This window comes from Nasonia vitripennis, chromosome 1 (genome assembly GCF_009193385.2).
Source record: "Nasonia vitripennis strain AsymCx chromosome 1, Nvit_psr_1.1, whole genome shotgun sequence".
Lineage (NCBI taxonomy): Eukaryota > Metazoa > Arthropoda > Insecta > Hymenoptera > Pteromalidae > Nasonia > Nasonia vitripennis.
In genome coordinates this window covers 22,927,136-22,942,297 of record NC_045757.1, presented here as the reverse complement: position 1 = coordinate 22,942,297, position 15,162 = coordinate 22,927,136, and the positions used below count along the sequence as shown (strand labels likewise).

General features: G+C 33.7%; 1 protein-coding gene and 1 long non-coding RNA gene across 3 annotated transcripts; both read left to right on the top strand.

The window, feature by feature from the left end:
* Window positions 1–2,131: 2,131 nt before the first annotated feature.
* On the top strand, window positions 2,132–4,868 carry LOC116416786. 2 transcript variants are annotated; one of them, XR_004227121.1, is made up of 3 exons: window positions 2,140–2,653; window positions 3,028–4,472; window positions 4,776–4,868. It is a non-coding gene; the product is annotated as an uncharacterized LOC116416786 (long non-coding RNA). The 2 variants fall into 2 exon arrangements; XR_004227120.1 differs by lacking the exon at window positions 4,776–4,868 and having other exon boundaries at window positions 2,132–2,653; window positions 3,028–4,719.
* Window positions 4,869–8,628: 3,760 nt separating this feature from the next.
* Window positions 8,629–14,639, top strand: LOC103317485 (AF4/FMR2 family member 4). Its single transcript, XM_008215663.4, has 10 exons — window positions 8,629–9,454; window positions 9,795–10,028; window positions 10,234–10,374; window positions 10,483–10,647; window positions 11,783–11,911; window positions 12,077–12,335; window positions 13,509–13,618; window positions 13,692–13,935; window positions 14,030–14,173; window positions 14,250–14,639. Exons 1-10 carry the CDS (start codon window positions 9,140–9,142, stop codon window positions 14,558–14,560), a joined length of 2,052 nt encoding a protein of 683 aa, XP_008213885.3. The 5' UTR covers window positions 8,629–9,139; the 3' UTR covers window positions 14,561–14,639.
* The last annotated feature ends 523 nt before the right edge of the window (window positions 14,640–15,162 follow it).

Below are 15,162 nucleotides of genomic sequence, written 5' to 3'. Positions count from 1 at the left end.
AACCAGCAGCACCACAACGCTAGGCCACATAGAAGTTTCACGGTCCGTCAAACCATACAGGAACTGCTAGTTTAGTCACATCCGGCGTATTCTCCTGACATTGCACCATGCGATTACTACCTTTTTGGCTAATTAGAAAACAGCTCAGCAGAGCAGCCTTTTCAGAATGAAAATAAAGTGCGAAAAATGATCGATGATTTCATAACGACAAAAGATGAAGCCTTTTTTGCCACGAAATACATCAGCTACCTAGGCGCTGAGCGCAAAATTCGTGCTTATACTTAAAGCATAGTTCACTTAAAACAATTTTTTATAGTGAATATGTTCCTACTCATATTTTATGAATCCGTTTTTCTCGTAATGATACCGATTGTTAATAAAAAGTTGTTATAGAAACGAAAACAACGATAAATTTTAGAATTTTTGCCTATTGCTCATAAACCTTAAATTGCTATTAACTCTTGATTAACACCCTATTTTAGTAATTTTTATTTTAAATTGAATCTTCAAACTTCTTCATTAGTGTTTTTCATTTGGAATCATCTTTTGCTTATCAGGGAGCCGACACAATAGTAAGGTAAAAATGATTGCTTTTCGTATTTTTTATCCATATTAAATATTATGCGAAAAAATTGATAGACCTAAAAATGTTAAGTACACCCACAATTACTTCTGTAAAAAGAGGAGTATAAAGTTATTATCGTGGCATAGTACGCAATGTATCCCTCGGGTGTTCCTATCAAAAGTTATAAGCAATTTAAGATTTATGAACAATTGTCGACAATTCCAAAATTTACCGTCGTTTTTGTTTATATAACCACTTTATATTAACAATCGGCATCATTACGAGAAAAATTGATTCATAAAACATGATAGGAAAGGAACACATTCACTGGAAAAAAATTTATTTGAAGTGTAATTACGCTTTAAGCACGAATTTTGTCCATATTTTTTTCATTCGGCCACACTGTGCGACGATGCCTACATTGATTAAAATTTCTGCTGTCTTTGAATTTTTTTAAATAAGGTAAAAGTTGCATAAAATGGGTAGAATTTATTTGTACACCTAATAATTCAAACCTCTTGTAAGTTTAAATCTTTTTCCTATCCTTCAATCGGAAGTAACTACGTGGCCCAGGCTTGACCCCTGAATCTTTACGTGGAAGCTCCTCCATCCATTCGATAGGTAGGGCGTTAGTGATCCTCCTCCCTAGCTGCGGTCACGTGGTCATCGACCAAAGTGTGTGATAAGGCAGAGTATATTTCCTCTCAGCACACCCTTGGCGCACGCTAGTGACGTCCCCCTAGCGGCAGAGCATTGCATTTGCTCTGTGACACACTATTCTTAGGACTAGCGTATTTCGGTACGAACGTATACTCTTCAAGTGCTCTCGCTTCATCCTACGTTACCTCGAGTCTGAACCAGAACGTGCTATTAGCTGTATGTAAATACCTCTTTGTAGTGACAAATAGTTTCACTAAATGAGTTAAGGCATTTCCTCTCTCAAATATGAGAGCAAAGACCGTTGTAGATGTTTTTCCTAACTAAATTATTTGTAGATATTGCGACGTGCCGTCGGAAACACGCATAATAAAGCCCAGAATATACAGAATATACAGATGGACACCTATAAAGCAAATGACTTGTCAATACATCGTCTCCTTGGTGCACATGATAACAACAACCTCACCTGTCAGAGCAACGGAGCGAAATTAGTTCCACTGCGCCAACAGGTGATGCGACAACCAAGGAGACAGCGCCGTCGCTGGTTTGCAATCACACCTGCCGTTGCAGGACCGACCGGTCGGTATTGAGTCTGCTGATGACGGCACCAGGAGGCTACAAGACATCTTCAAGGTATTGTGAAGGATGATCGCACAGCGACTACGAGGAGACGAGGGACGAACGCACATTCAAGCCGCACAGCTTCGCACATAGCGCTGTGCGAGCAAGAAAGAAAGCGTGCGCAAGGGAGCGCACGCGAGTACGTGAGAAAGAGCGAGTGCATAGAGCCGCGCGCTACCGCGAGAGAGAAACCTATGCCGCTGGCATATTTTCGACTACCGCTCGCGTCAAGACGCGCGTACACTTACGCTGACACGGAAATTATGGCGTTTCGGCACTCTTGGAAAGAGAGTTGGTTTCAGTGCCGCAGGGGGATCGCGATATCTAATGCGCATGGTATTTGAGTTCTAGCCAATTGATAATTGGCGTGCTTAGACGTTATGTCGACCAATAGATTTTTGTATTTGATTCTGCGCGGTAAATCATTATAGAGGGCGTCCGTATTGGAGTTTTCCGGGACGCGCAAGTCTTTGCGCCGCGAAGAAACTTTCGTCTTCTTCACTTCGTCGTCAGCCTTCGAACCGAGTAGTTGGATCCGTCGAGTGTTTGCTATAGAGTAACGCGAGACGTACGTAGTCGTCGAAAGCGCGTGTCGAGTCGTCGTGGAGATAAGAGAATCCTATCAAGAAAGTTCAGTTGTACACGAAGCGATAGGCGATTCTTAGAAGATTGCAGCGATTGAGTGGTAACCGAGTAGAGTGGAGTCACCTTGCCGATAGTTCGTGAGTCGTTGAGAGATGCGCGTTCAGTCGAGAAAATGGTGGTTAAGACGAAGCGTTAGCCAAGTCTCCGAGTAGTAGTCGAGTTGTGAGTAGCCATTGCCAATAGTCGTGCTAAAGTAAGGACAGATAATAGTAACACACTTTCATAATATGGAAGAATTTAAAAAATGCGTTGATAACTTTTTACCTACAAGCCGCAGAATTTCTTCTACTCAGGAATTCATCGGTTACCCGAGAGATGACAATAAGTGATGGAAAGCCCTGGACAATATTTTCAAGATGATTAATCAATATATAATTTAAATAACAATAACGATTTCATATAAAAAAGCACCGAAAACTTTTGCACACCCCTAATATATACCGTGAAGAATTACCTTAAACCACATTTTACTTCTGAATTTTAATGTAATGTATCTGCATATTACATTCCTAAAATTACATTGTATAACACTTTAGGCAGAAGCACTACAACTTGGAAGCATCTTCAAGACCAACCTGGATCGATTGACGTACTACTTGGTGTCCATATACACGCTCAATGTATCAAAGATGAATTGCGGAAAGGAGATCTCAGCTTCTATTAATACGAGGACCTCACTGTGCTGGATAATTTCAGTGATTAGCAGGCCTAACAAGGTCAAGATTCCACGACTGTGCCAACCAGCAGTCTATCAACATAGAACTCAACACATTACTGAGGCAGTTTTAGGAGATTGAGGAATTACCAGCTTAACGTCAAATTCTAACGAAGAAGTTACAGTGCGAACAAAACTATCAGCAAATAGTGAGTCGAGACTCAGATGGACGCTAGAAAAGTTACTGTTCAAACCTGGTTTCCCAATTTCGACTGAATTAGGAGATTTATTTTTAGCGGCGGTAGACATGTTAAGAAATATGGAGCAATGCTTTGAGTGACATTCTAAATTTAACGAAACCTACATTGATTACATGTGAGATATTCTATCCGCAGGTCATGCAAGACTGAAGGAAAACATGAGGAATTCGAAATAGTATATTGTGTACCAAGGGCATAAAATGTTCTTAATGAACGAGTGTGGAGTTTGCAGTACGAATCGAGACGAGCTAACACGAGCCGAAGACGAGTGCGTTTGCGATTCGGAGAAAAGTACTGCAACCGAACGATATTTTTTGTAACGCGCGGACGTATTTCTGCATTTTTTCGTACGTGTTAAGCAGGGCTTACATGTTTTTTTTTTTTTTTTTTTTGACACGGAATCAAGCGTTTGTTAGAATATCAAGTACATCGAAGTCAACACGTTTTAAAAAGCGGGCAAAGAAGACATACGCCCGCTAAGATCTTTTTTGCCCTATTAAGCGAGCCCCATAAAACAGTAAGTTTAACCCGCTTCAGAGGTAATAAAAAAACGAAAATCTTGCTTGTGTTACAAAAAATGTTATTTTGTACTTCACCACGAAGCAGATGAGGAAAATACGCGAAAGTGCGCCTGGTTTAAAATACTTCACGCAAAACAAAACAAGGATTCTCGATGAATGACCTTTTACATGTAGGTCCGTATCTTCTTCTAGCCTTGATAGACTTATTAACTAACCGGCGAATCGAAAAGTTTGCATTTGTAACAGATAATGAAAAAATAGTTAGACAGTTTACACTAATCATAAAAATCAACATCTGCAAGCTATAGTCTGGAAGGATAAGCCTGATAAAAATATTTTATTTCTTAACCACAATAATATTCGATTTCACTTGCTCGCTATTTTTAGCTATTAGGACGCTGAAACAATTCGCGAAGAACGAAGGAGATCATCTCAGATTAGGAAGTGGAATTCTTGTACAGGAATATACATAGACGATGTCCTTTTCGGAGGCTACACGATAGAGAAAAAGCGAAAGCAAAAAAGAAAGGCGTACTCGGAGACAGGTAAAAAAAAGCATAATTTAGAGAAATATATAGACTGTTTCGAGTTGTCGTAAATATTGTAACGTCCAAAAGTGACATTGGTACCGTTAATAATTGAGCAAATGATATTCAATAGGAGATAAGCTCGAAAAAGACCAATTTCGGCGTTCTCTGTCTAGAGTTCGGATTGTAGGGCCTATGGGGCTGATAAACTGTACAGAACTTTATAATTTGGAATATAAGAATATTAAATAAAGTATTGAATTTACTCACTGAGTGTTGAAGTGCCTCAAACTGGTGATTCATCTGTTCTAATTCTTTCAGGTGTAGCTTGTTCACGGGCTGTAAAAAAACAATTTCTTTGAGCAAACCCTGTACAATACACAATAATAAAAGTTCACGAGAATATTTCAGTTACTTACAAAGATTTTTAATATCATCATCTTCATGCTCCGATTGTAATTGATCAGATTCATATTTTTCATGATAAAAATCATTTAACGACAATCTTGGTAATATTATAGGACAGCCTGTTTTATCCAACCCATCTGAACATGCTAGAAAAAAACATTGATTACTTTTATACATTTGTTCAAATTAATAGTGCCGTTGCGCATCATAGGTATCTCATAACAATAAAAACACGATTAGACAAGCAATTAGAGGAGCTTAGCCAATTATCAGATCTCTAAGGTTTTTCACATACAAAAACTGCTCTATATCCATCACGAAATTAAATGAAAAAAGGGCTTTTGTAAAAATTGTCAATTATAAAATACCTTCATTTTCTTTCAATGATTGGGTACCATCATTTTCAACATTCATGTTTGTGTCTTCATCATTTTTATTTGAAACGAGGTTGCCATCTATTCCAATTTCGTCAAACAAATACCTATTGTTGTCTGGATAGTAAATATATTCTATAGTCATACTGTCGTCCATATGAGGAGCTAAAATCCAAGATAATTCTATTAATAAAAACTAAATGTATTTACCACGTATAAGATTTCATTAAGGAAATTCAGATTTGTTAGTCACAATACTTTAAAGGAAATACCGAAATAATTGAATCAACATGCTTCTTGGTTGCCATTCGTTTGCATTTGTGTCGCATTGTTTTATGTTCAGAATCTTGAAAAAAATCTTAATTAGCTTGCCCCTTGCTTAGATATAAGAATAATTCTTACATATGACGTATAATTAATTGTTATTTTAATGTGGGAGTCATAGAGAGAGCGTGTATGTTTATGTGCAGGCGTGTGTATGAGATAGGGAAGAATGCGAGGGACAGAACGTGAGGTTTGTGAGGAAGACCGGATTATACTATAAACCGGGGAAAGACCGGGGAAAGGTTTTATGAGTAAGTCGAGCAAAAATGGTTTTATGAGTTTATGATATGAGAGACGGCGAAAAAAGCAAAGGGTTCAGCACAAGAGATGCACGTGGTGAAAATGACAGGCCCAGTTGTTGGGTCTGAGAGAGACCGACGCACGAGTGGGGTGAGTGAGGGAGAGTGAGGGTGAAGGGAAGGGGCAATTAGTACAGCCAGGGTGCCAACCGACAGCCCTTAGAAGAGACAGTTCTAAGCCTGCCAGCGCATAAGAGTCTAAGTCTTTCTTTCACACATCACAATTTTGCGTCAAAGCAGGCGCTTGATGGTTCATAGCCTATAAGGTTCTGAATTCAATTATAAAAGTGCACGTCTTTTGGCAGACTGCATATCCCTGCTAAAAGTCGACAGTTGAGAGTTATAGAAATCAATGTGTATTAAATTGATTTGAATTGAGTTTTATGGATTCAACTGACGTTTTAAAAAAATGACATTAAATTTGAATGAATTTTAACTTTTTTCAACAAAATCAACAGTTCAATTGTCTTTAATGATCTATTGACTCATTAATTTTTATAAAATGTAATTGAGTTGAACATATTTTAATAAATTGTAACTTTTATAACTTTGAATATACGAATAAATGATGAGATATCAATTGAGTGCAATAAACTTGAATAACTTTCTACGTGAATGAAATCGAATAATCATCAATAGCACATATATTTAATTAACTTTAATATATTTTACTTTTAACTGATTTTAAAACAGTAGTAAATGATAGAGGGCTAATTGAATCTAATAAACTTGAATAACTTTCTACGTGAATGAAATCGAATAATCATCAATAGCACATATATTTAATTAACGTTAATATATTTTACTTTTAACTGATTTTAAAACAGTAGTAAATGATAGAGGGCTAATTGAATCTAATAAACTTGAATAACTTTGTACGTGAATGAAATTGAATCATCATTAATAGCACATATATTTAATTGACATAAATATATTTTTATTTTAACTGATTTTAAAACAGTAGTAAATGATAGAGGGCTAATTGAATCTAATAAACTTGAATAACTTTGTACGTGAATGAAATTGAATCATCATTAATAGCACATATATTTAATTGACATAAATATATTTTTATTTTAACTGATTTTAAAAGAGTAGTAAATGATAGTAGAGTCATTTACTACGACAGGCCAATTGGGTCTAATAATATTGCATTAAATTGTTACCCACTGTAAATTGTAACACGCATATATATAACCAAAATATATTTGAAGATTTTTATCGAATTTGAATAGGAAATATTTAGTAAATAGAAAAATTATACAAATTACAAGTATTTTACTGCACTTCTATTTTATTAGGTAACGAGCATAAGTACCTTGCATCGGGAAGGTTAATAATAATTATTTTACATTTTACATCGCTTATTAATGTAGTAACATAGGTATCGGAATCTTCACTTTCAATTTCATGAATGTGGGTAATACCAGGAAAAGGATTATTGCTTCGTGTTTTTATATACTGCAAACGTAAAAAGCATTCATCATTTTCATTATGCAAGATTTCTATAATACGATAATGTTTACCCGATGATAACTGCACAATACTATCATTAGTTTTTTGAGCTCGACCATATTTTACACTATGAAATACAGTACCTCTACATATAATTTTATTATACAAAAGACAGTCACCATAATCTTTGTAATGTTTTAATACAGGTTTTCCACAGTAAGTAACTTGTTGATCTTCAGACTTGTTATATAATTTTATCATTTTTTTTGGCAAAAACAGACTATGACAAAAATGTAGACAATGGTCTGATCCTTTTATATAGTTTTTCGCATTACTTTTGAAAATAAGGCACTGCATGTGTTTCCTGGCCATTTGTCGATCCATGCCCTTAGGACCATTAATATGTTCTTTCAGAGTAAAAATAAAACTTTCAAAATAAAATGCTGAATTAAAACATAGAGGACCCGTTTTTCTGACAGATTGAACACAGTGCATTAGTGTATGAACGTTGAAAGTCATATTTTGCTCTCCATACAAATCTTCGAACAGAATTACAAATTGAAGAAGGTCATTTTCGCATTCATTTAGTTCAGCTTCTGTGATACTAGTTTTCAAAAGCGTGTACGAACTTTTAACTAATAATGCATAATGTTCTAAAGCACGTTCATCCAATATACCCTTTAAACATGGCAGACTAGAGATTAAAAGCCAACTCTTTAATTCAGAAGCTTTTGGTTTGGTTTTGCCGTCGATAATTCCTCTTCTTGGTAGCCGATGCACATCATGAGTGGGGGTCACTCTCATGTAGCGTTCTTCAATTTTTTTTAAGCCCGTCTTAGTTATTCTAAATTCGCAGTTCTTATTTTTCCATAAGTTGAGCATTTGAAGTACTACTCCAAGAAGTAAACCGTGCATATACTCGTAGGATAATGACCATACAATATCTATATGCTTCAGTTTCAGTAATGATGAGTAGCCCTTTACTCCTCGATATGGACGTTTGCTTTCTTGTGCTATAACTAGATCATTAAGATGACTTTCATGCGTCCTATGAATAGACTCTTGATGTATTGTGTATCGAATTCCATGCACTTCTTTAAGGTATTTACCGAGCTGGTAACACCAGCTGCATCCGCAATAGCCGTTAAACTGTATCCTATTTTGCACAACAGGACGACAGACACTATCAACTGATATAGCGGTAATAGCAAACTTGAATGTATACATTGTAGTACCTTTTCTTACTGTAATACCGTCTGTATGGAGAAAATGCATTGTTGTTACTAACTCATCTAAGTATAAATTCATTAAATCACTTTTTGGCTCATGTTGTGTCATTAAAACTCCTGTTAACAAAATATATGTACATTTTAGCTTTGGTGATAATTCATTTAAACAAAGTTGCATGGGCCAAAAGGATCTTTTTCCACTTTTCGTGAGAGGCGCGCCATCGGTATTGCAGCTTAATGTTAACATATATTCATTGTCAAATTTCTTATTTTCTTGATGAGATCGTAAAACATCTTGTATAATTGATCCTGTACACGTAGGAGCTTGATTTGCCTCATGAATATTTTTCAAGATATCATTTAGAATATCGTCATTGGACAACAAAATTTCTAATTGATAGGGTATGTCTAATGTAATGAAGTAATTTTCCGAAGCCGATGTTATAGCAGCTTGTTTCTTACATTTATTGCAAACTTTCATATATTTACTTTGTTTCTCTGTTGCATTAACTGAATGTATAACTGTACTTAAACATTGCATACAATAATAATGATACGTAACTTTATCATCTTGAGCAGAGAAGCATTTAGACATTATGTACTTCGATAAATTCAGTTGCTCAAATTTAGGACCAGCACATAATTTGAACATATTAGCTAACGCCACAAAACATTCATCAGAATTATTATATCTTAGAGAAAAAGCAGTGCACATTAAAATTATATCACGTACTTTCATACCAGACTCTATGAACATAATATCATCAACACTGGCGAACTCATTACCATTAAGAACAGCTGAAACTAGTCCGCTAAGTTCTCGAGCAAAGAATACAGCCAAAGTTTCACCTTTGGATGCAGCTTCTACTTCAAATTCATCGGACAATCAGAAAGCAAGACAGTCTTTCAAGGTACATAAAATATTTTTATATTTTTATTAAATTTTTATAATTTATTCGTATTAAATTTTTTTAATTGATATATTGAAAAGGCTGAATCTATGAAAGACTGATGCTAATATTTTATAATATTTGAAAAGAATAGTAACTGCATCTGTAATTATAACAAGTTTTTTATTGCTTAACATGTTTTTTTTACAATATATACATTTTTACACAATCTCATAATTTGATTTTGTTCCTATGTATTTATTTTGTATTCATAAATGTATATATTGTCGAAGAAATATGTTAAGCATTAAAATCTTGTGTATATTTGTAAAAACATTAATATCTTTGATATTTTTCACAGGATCCGCTACAGGATGATGTTCATGACAAGAATAACGACAGTGACTCAGATATCTCAAGTGAGAAAGAGAACAATAATATCGCTAGTCCATTTGAAACAGAAGATATCTTATGTGAGAAAGAGAACAATAATAATATCGCTAGTCCATTTGAAACAGAAGATATCTTAAGTGAGAAAGAGAACAATAATATCGCTAGTCCATTTGAAACAGAAGGTTTATTTTCAGACCACGAAGTAAGTAGAATACCCATTTTTTAGAACAATCTTCGAGATTAAATTTTATTTTATGGTTCGGTTTTCGACTATACAACTAGTATTAATGGCACTTGCAAGATTATTACCATTTAAAAATTTTTTGTATTTTTAGTGTAACTTTTTAGTCTATAAGAATATTTTAATGCTTCTAATTTTTGTATGTGTTTCACTCACTTCGATACAGGAGGCAATGGAAGATAATCCGCAAATCACCAACGGAATAAGCAAAAATTTTCATTTAACTGGTAAGAGTCAACAATACAAAACTACTGATGAAAGTACTGCAGAAATCACAACTCCATCAGGTTTCACGAGTACAGTAAAGGTACGTCTAAAAAAATATTTCAAAAAATCGAGTCTTTCATGACTATAGTTCGATTAAAAAAAAAAAAATCGAAAACAAATTATAATTATAACTTTATACATTTTACAGAATTCTGGCAAAGTTGTTAATGAAGAAAAAATCAACCGCAGCTTATCTCTTTTGAAAATACCGGAAAATAAAGAAAATAGTCAGGTGCAACGTCGAAAGAGCATGAGCAGTACTCTTTCATCAGCTTCACCTTTATCTTCGAATTCCGCAAATGTTTTCGGGAAAGTAAGCCAATAAAGTTTCTTTTATTTTTTTTATTCCATTTTTCGTCGTAGCTTGTACGCAAGCCGGTTGCTAAGTTCCGAGAGCGAATTATAGAATCAGCACACGTAATCGCGATATTCATGGGCTTGTTGATAAGGGAGGCGCATGCAAGGTTCGAGGTTTTTGCTGATAATATTGTTGCATCATGGCGTTATACGTATGGGTGTATGCCGTATACGTATAGTTTTTTCTGAGGTGCAGTCGCAGCGACGAGGGAATATGTGCTGTATTCGGCGCATCTGCCACCAAAAAGCCAAGTAATTGTTACTTTCTGTAACTGTTTTGGGTGCGCCAACTACGCATTTTGAGAGTAAAGTAGATCTTCTGCTTTCTCAATGCTTATCAAACTATAATGACATGTTGCAATATACACAGAGGGCTCATCAATTAAGTTTATAAGGTCTGGACAGTGTATCAGTTTTGAGCTATCGGCTGATGTGCAAATTTTTAAATTTAAATTTTTGTTATTTCCAAACTGGTACACTGCACAGACCTGAAATTTAATACAGATGCCCTCTGTGTGTATTTTAACATGTCAGTATAGTTTGATAAGTTTTCAGAGAGCGAAGGATCTACTTCAGTCTATTAAGTTTAAGGTCTGGGCAGTGTATCAGTCTCCAGCTATCGGCTGATATGCAAATTTTAGAATTTAATTTGTTGTTAATTCTAAACTGGTACACTGTAGAGACCTGAAATTTAATACAGAAGCCCTCTGTGTATATTAAAACATGTCAGTATAGTTTGATAAGCTTTTAGAGAGCGAAAGATCTACTTCAGTCTTAAGTGGTTGCGCAACGTCGCATTTTGAGAGTAAAGTAGACCTTCCGCTTTCTCAATGCTTATCAAACTATAGTGACATGTTAAGATACACACATAGGGCTCCTGTATTAAATTTCAAGTCTGTGCAGTGTACCAGTTTGGAATTAACAACAATTTAAATGCTAAAATTTGCATATCATCCGATTGCTCTTAACTGATACACTGTCCAGACCTTAAACTTAATTGATGAGCCCTCACACACTATGTAATCTTACATATATAATACTACAGCTATGTAATCTTAAATATAGAGTTTCTAATCTTTTCAATTTTACAGGACTCGAAAGAACAAAATGCTAACAAAAAGAGTAACCAGAGGTCAAAATGTACGTCTACATCAAGGAAAGAAGAAAAAACCGAAGGAAGTCATACCAATAAAACAAGAAGTACTGAAAATATAATGCAGGTATGTTTTATAATATGCACATTTGTTTACCTGTATGATAAAATTGAGCGTGCAGAAAATGCATCAATTTTTGTAATATTTTAAATAATCCATCAACTTTTTTACTTACTAAACAAATAGAAAATTAATAAATAAATTATAATTGCTGCAATACTTCTATTTTAGGATAATTCGAAGAATAGTGGTTGGAAACCAAAAGACCCAAACCACTCAACAATTGAAGGCAACGAAAAAAAAATCAAAATGACTACTGAGAAAGCAAAAACGGATTTAAAGGAAGTAAAACGTGAACACGAGAACCTACGAAAAAAATATGAAGCTACAAAGAAGGAACTGAAGGAGGTGCAAAAAGAGAATGAACGTTACAAACAGCTAAATTTTGATCTACAAACAGAAGTGATTGAAGTTTTTAAAGAGCAGAATGGTAAGTACTAATTGTATACACTGAGAAAGACAATGTATTCAAAAAATAGACTTTGCTGGTAAATGCGAGCAATACAATATTGCATTAAATTAACAGATTGTTCTATGATCTGTTGTAATAACATCTCGGATGAGTCTATGGACTAATCTGTTAAGTTAATGGAACATTCTATTGCTGGTATTTAACAGAAAAGTCTATTGCTTCTATCAAAGTTTTTCTCAGTGTACTAATAAAATATATTTTATAATAAACTAATGAGTAGAAGGAATCATTTAATAACATTAATTGCAAACATTTTTCAGTGGATTATTATTCAGGTTCGCTGTATCTGGCGTCACATAAATAGTAAGGGGCGATCCTATGAAAGTGTCAACTGCTTTTCCAGTAAAAAAAAAAATGTACTATAAATTTATTATTACAATAGGTTGTACGCTGCATGCTTGGTGCACACATTTGTAAGCAGATCATGGTTCGGTGTTTGTTTGTCCTTCATGGTTAACCGATTTTCATACTTTTATTCATATCTACAGCTTTTCTCATTTCCTGTTTGCTTTCCAGTTTAATTCACAGATCATATAGCATATTTTCTTCACACGGTGCGTATATAATGTGTATACTGTATGCTCTGCAGGCAAAAAACAGCCTACACATTTGAAGCCCCTTGCAGAGAAAATTAGTATATATGCACCACGGGAGAAAAAGTAAAGAATTCCTCAGATAGCATATTATACGTGATCTGAGACATTTTTTACTTTCACTCCCTAGTTGGATAATCTACTATTTTGATGCATACCATTTTAACACTAATTGTTTATTTATTAAATATAATGTATGTAACCTTAAGATGAATTCATTATCAAAATTTATACTTTCATACTTTAGCGATTTTATATTTTACTTTGGAAACGTAAAAAAGTAAAGCACGCATTTGAAAAATGAAAATTTTTCAATAAACAGTATGAAACTATAAATGTTGGTAAGTGTATATAACATAAAAGCGTACGGATTCATCTTCAACAAATTTCTTTTAAAAATCACTATGGTTACTAATTATTTTTTATTCTGCAATTGAACAATATATATCAGTGGGGTTCAAGTAATAACAGTAGTTGTATATAAATACATTTTTTGAATGTTTCCTATCAAAATTACATATATTTATTATTTTTGCAGTTATTGAAAAGCAACTTAAAGGTTCAACATCCAAAGCTACTGATGCTTCCACCATAAATGCTGACCATAATTTTGCTCCCGTTGGTTACCACAAAAAATCCGATGATACGGTAAATTTATATTTAATTTTTATTTATTGTTTTCAGTTATTCATTCATAAATGAATGAATATCTCTTTTTTAGTATCACATTGGACATAATGTATGGTTAAAATCAGTACAGTTTAATAATATCATGTACAACTCCAAAAGTCCCAGGAAATGCGTTGGAAATACTTTGATTAGTTTATTTGATTTACGCACTCTTCTTGTCAGTACGGCTACCGGAAAGCTAAGTAATAATACCTTAGGAAAATTAAAAAAAGGAGGTGCTAACGTTGATACAAAGTGTCAGAAATTAGATCCATCAAAACTGGCTGCTGTTAAAAGTAATTAATACATTCATAATTTGTATACAAAAGGCAGTATAAATTTATCATAACTCTATAATGTAACAAAAATTAATCTTTTGTGTTCTTTTAGCACTTTACAATTATTGGTTAGATCAAGAATATATAAAACATCCGAATGTGACTGAAGCAATGTGTTTTCAAGAGATTGCATCTTTTCACGATCATGTGTCCGCTGAAATCGCTTACTTAAAGCGCGGTACAAAGCCAACAAAAGGTTAGTAAATATTATAATAAGAAAAAGGTCATAAAGATGCATCAATAATTTTATATTACAATAATTTTTTTCATAGGCGCACGGGCTTCAAAAGGAAAGAAGAGATCTGCTTTAACAGATGATACTGTAGCACCGAAAAAGAAAAGGCAAAAAGATGAAAATGGAGATGCTATAGATTTAGAAAGATCAGATGATCAATCGAACGATCAAAATACACAAGTAGAACCCACAGAAGACGAAAAAAATAACACTAAAGATGAAGAAAACTTGAATAATAAATATAATGATGAAAACGATGAAACTCTTAAAGGCCAGGAATACGATAGTGGCAGCAGCACGTGTAGTGTAAGAACTTCAGATCTGGTATCGTCAGAAGAAGAAGAATAATTTTAGATTTACTTTTAAAATATTTTCAACTATTATTCAAATGTTAACTTTTTAATGATTAAATTATGTTTCGTATGAATAACATGTTTTATGCATTTTAGATTCCATTGTCGCCGACAATTTTCACAAGAAAATTCATTTCATATACTTATGCATCGATTTATAATTCAGCTGTAAACTTTTAAGGATATTCATTAATAACAATTTTTAAATGCACAATCCACTGTATTTCTTAATAGTAATATATGGACGTTGTACGTATAAAAATTAATTTATTCTCAAGTATTAATGAATATTAAGAAAAACAGTAAATTTTACATTTCAAATCAGTTAAATATCCTTACTGATATTAAAACAAGTTCAATGAAACTCTTACTGGTATCAATTGATTTTAATATAATTTTATTGAATTATATTGAAAGTGATAATAGTTTAATGAAGAAAAGTCTATTAAAATCAATTTATTATCTATTAATTCTAATTGAATTGAATGTATTTTAAATGATATTTCAGTAATTGAATTTAATAACATTTAATACCTACATTGTTGTGCTAACAAACTTTAACTATCATTTTTATAATTAAGAAACACAGTTAATAGC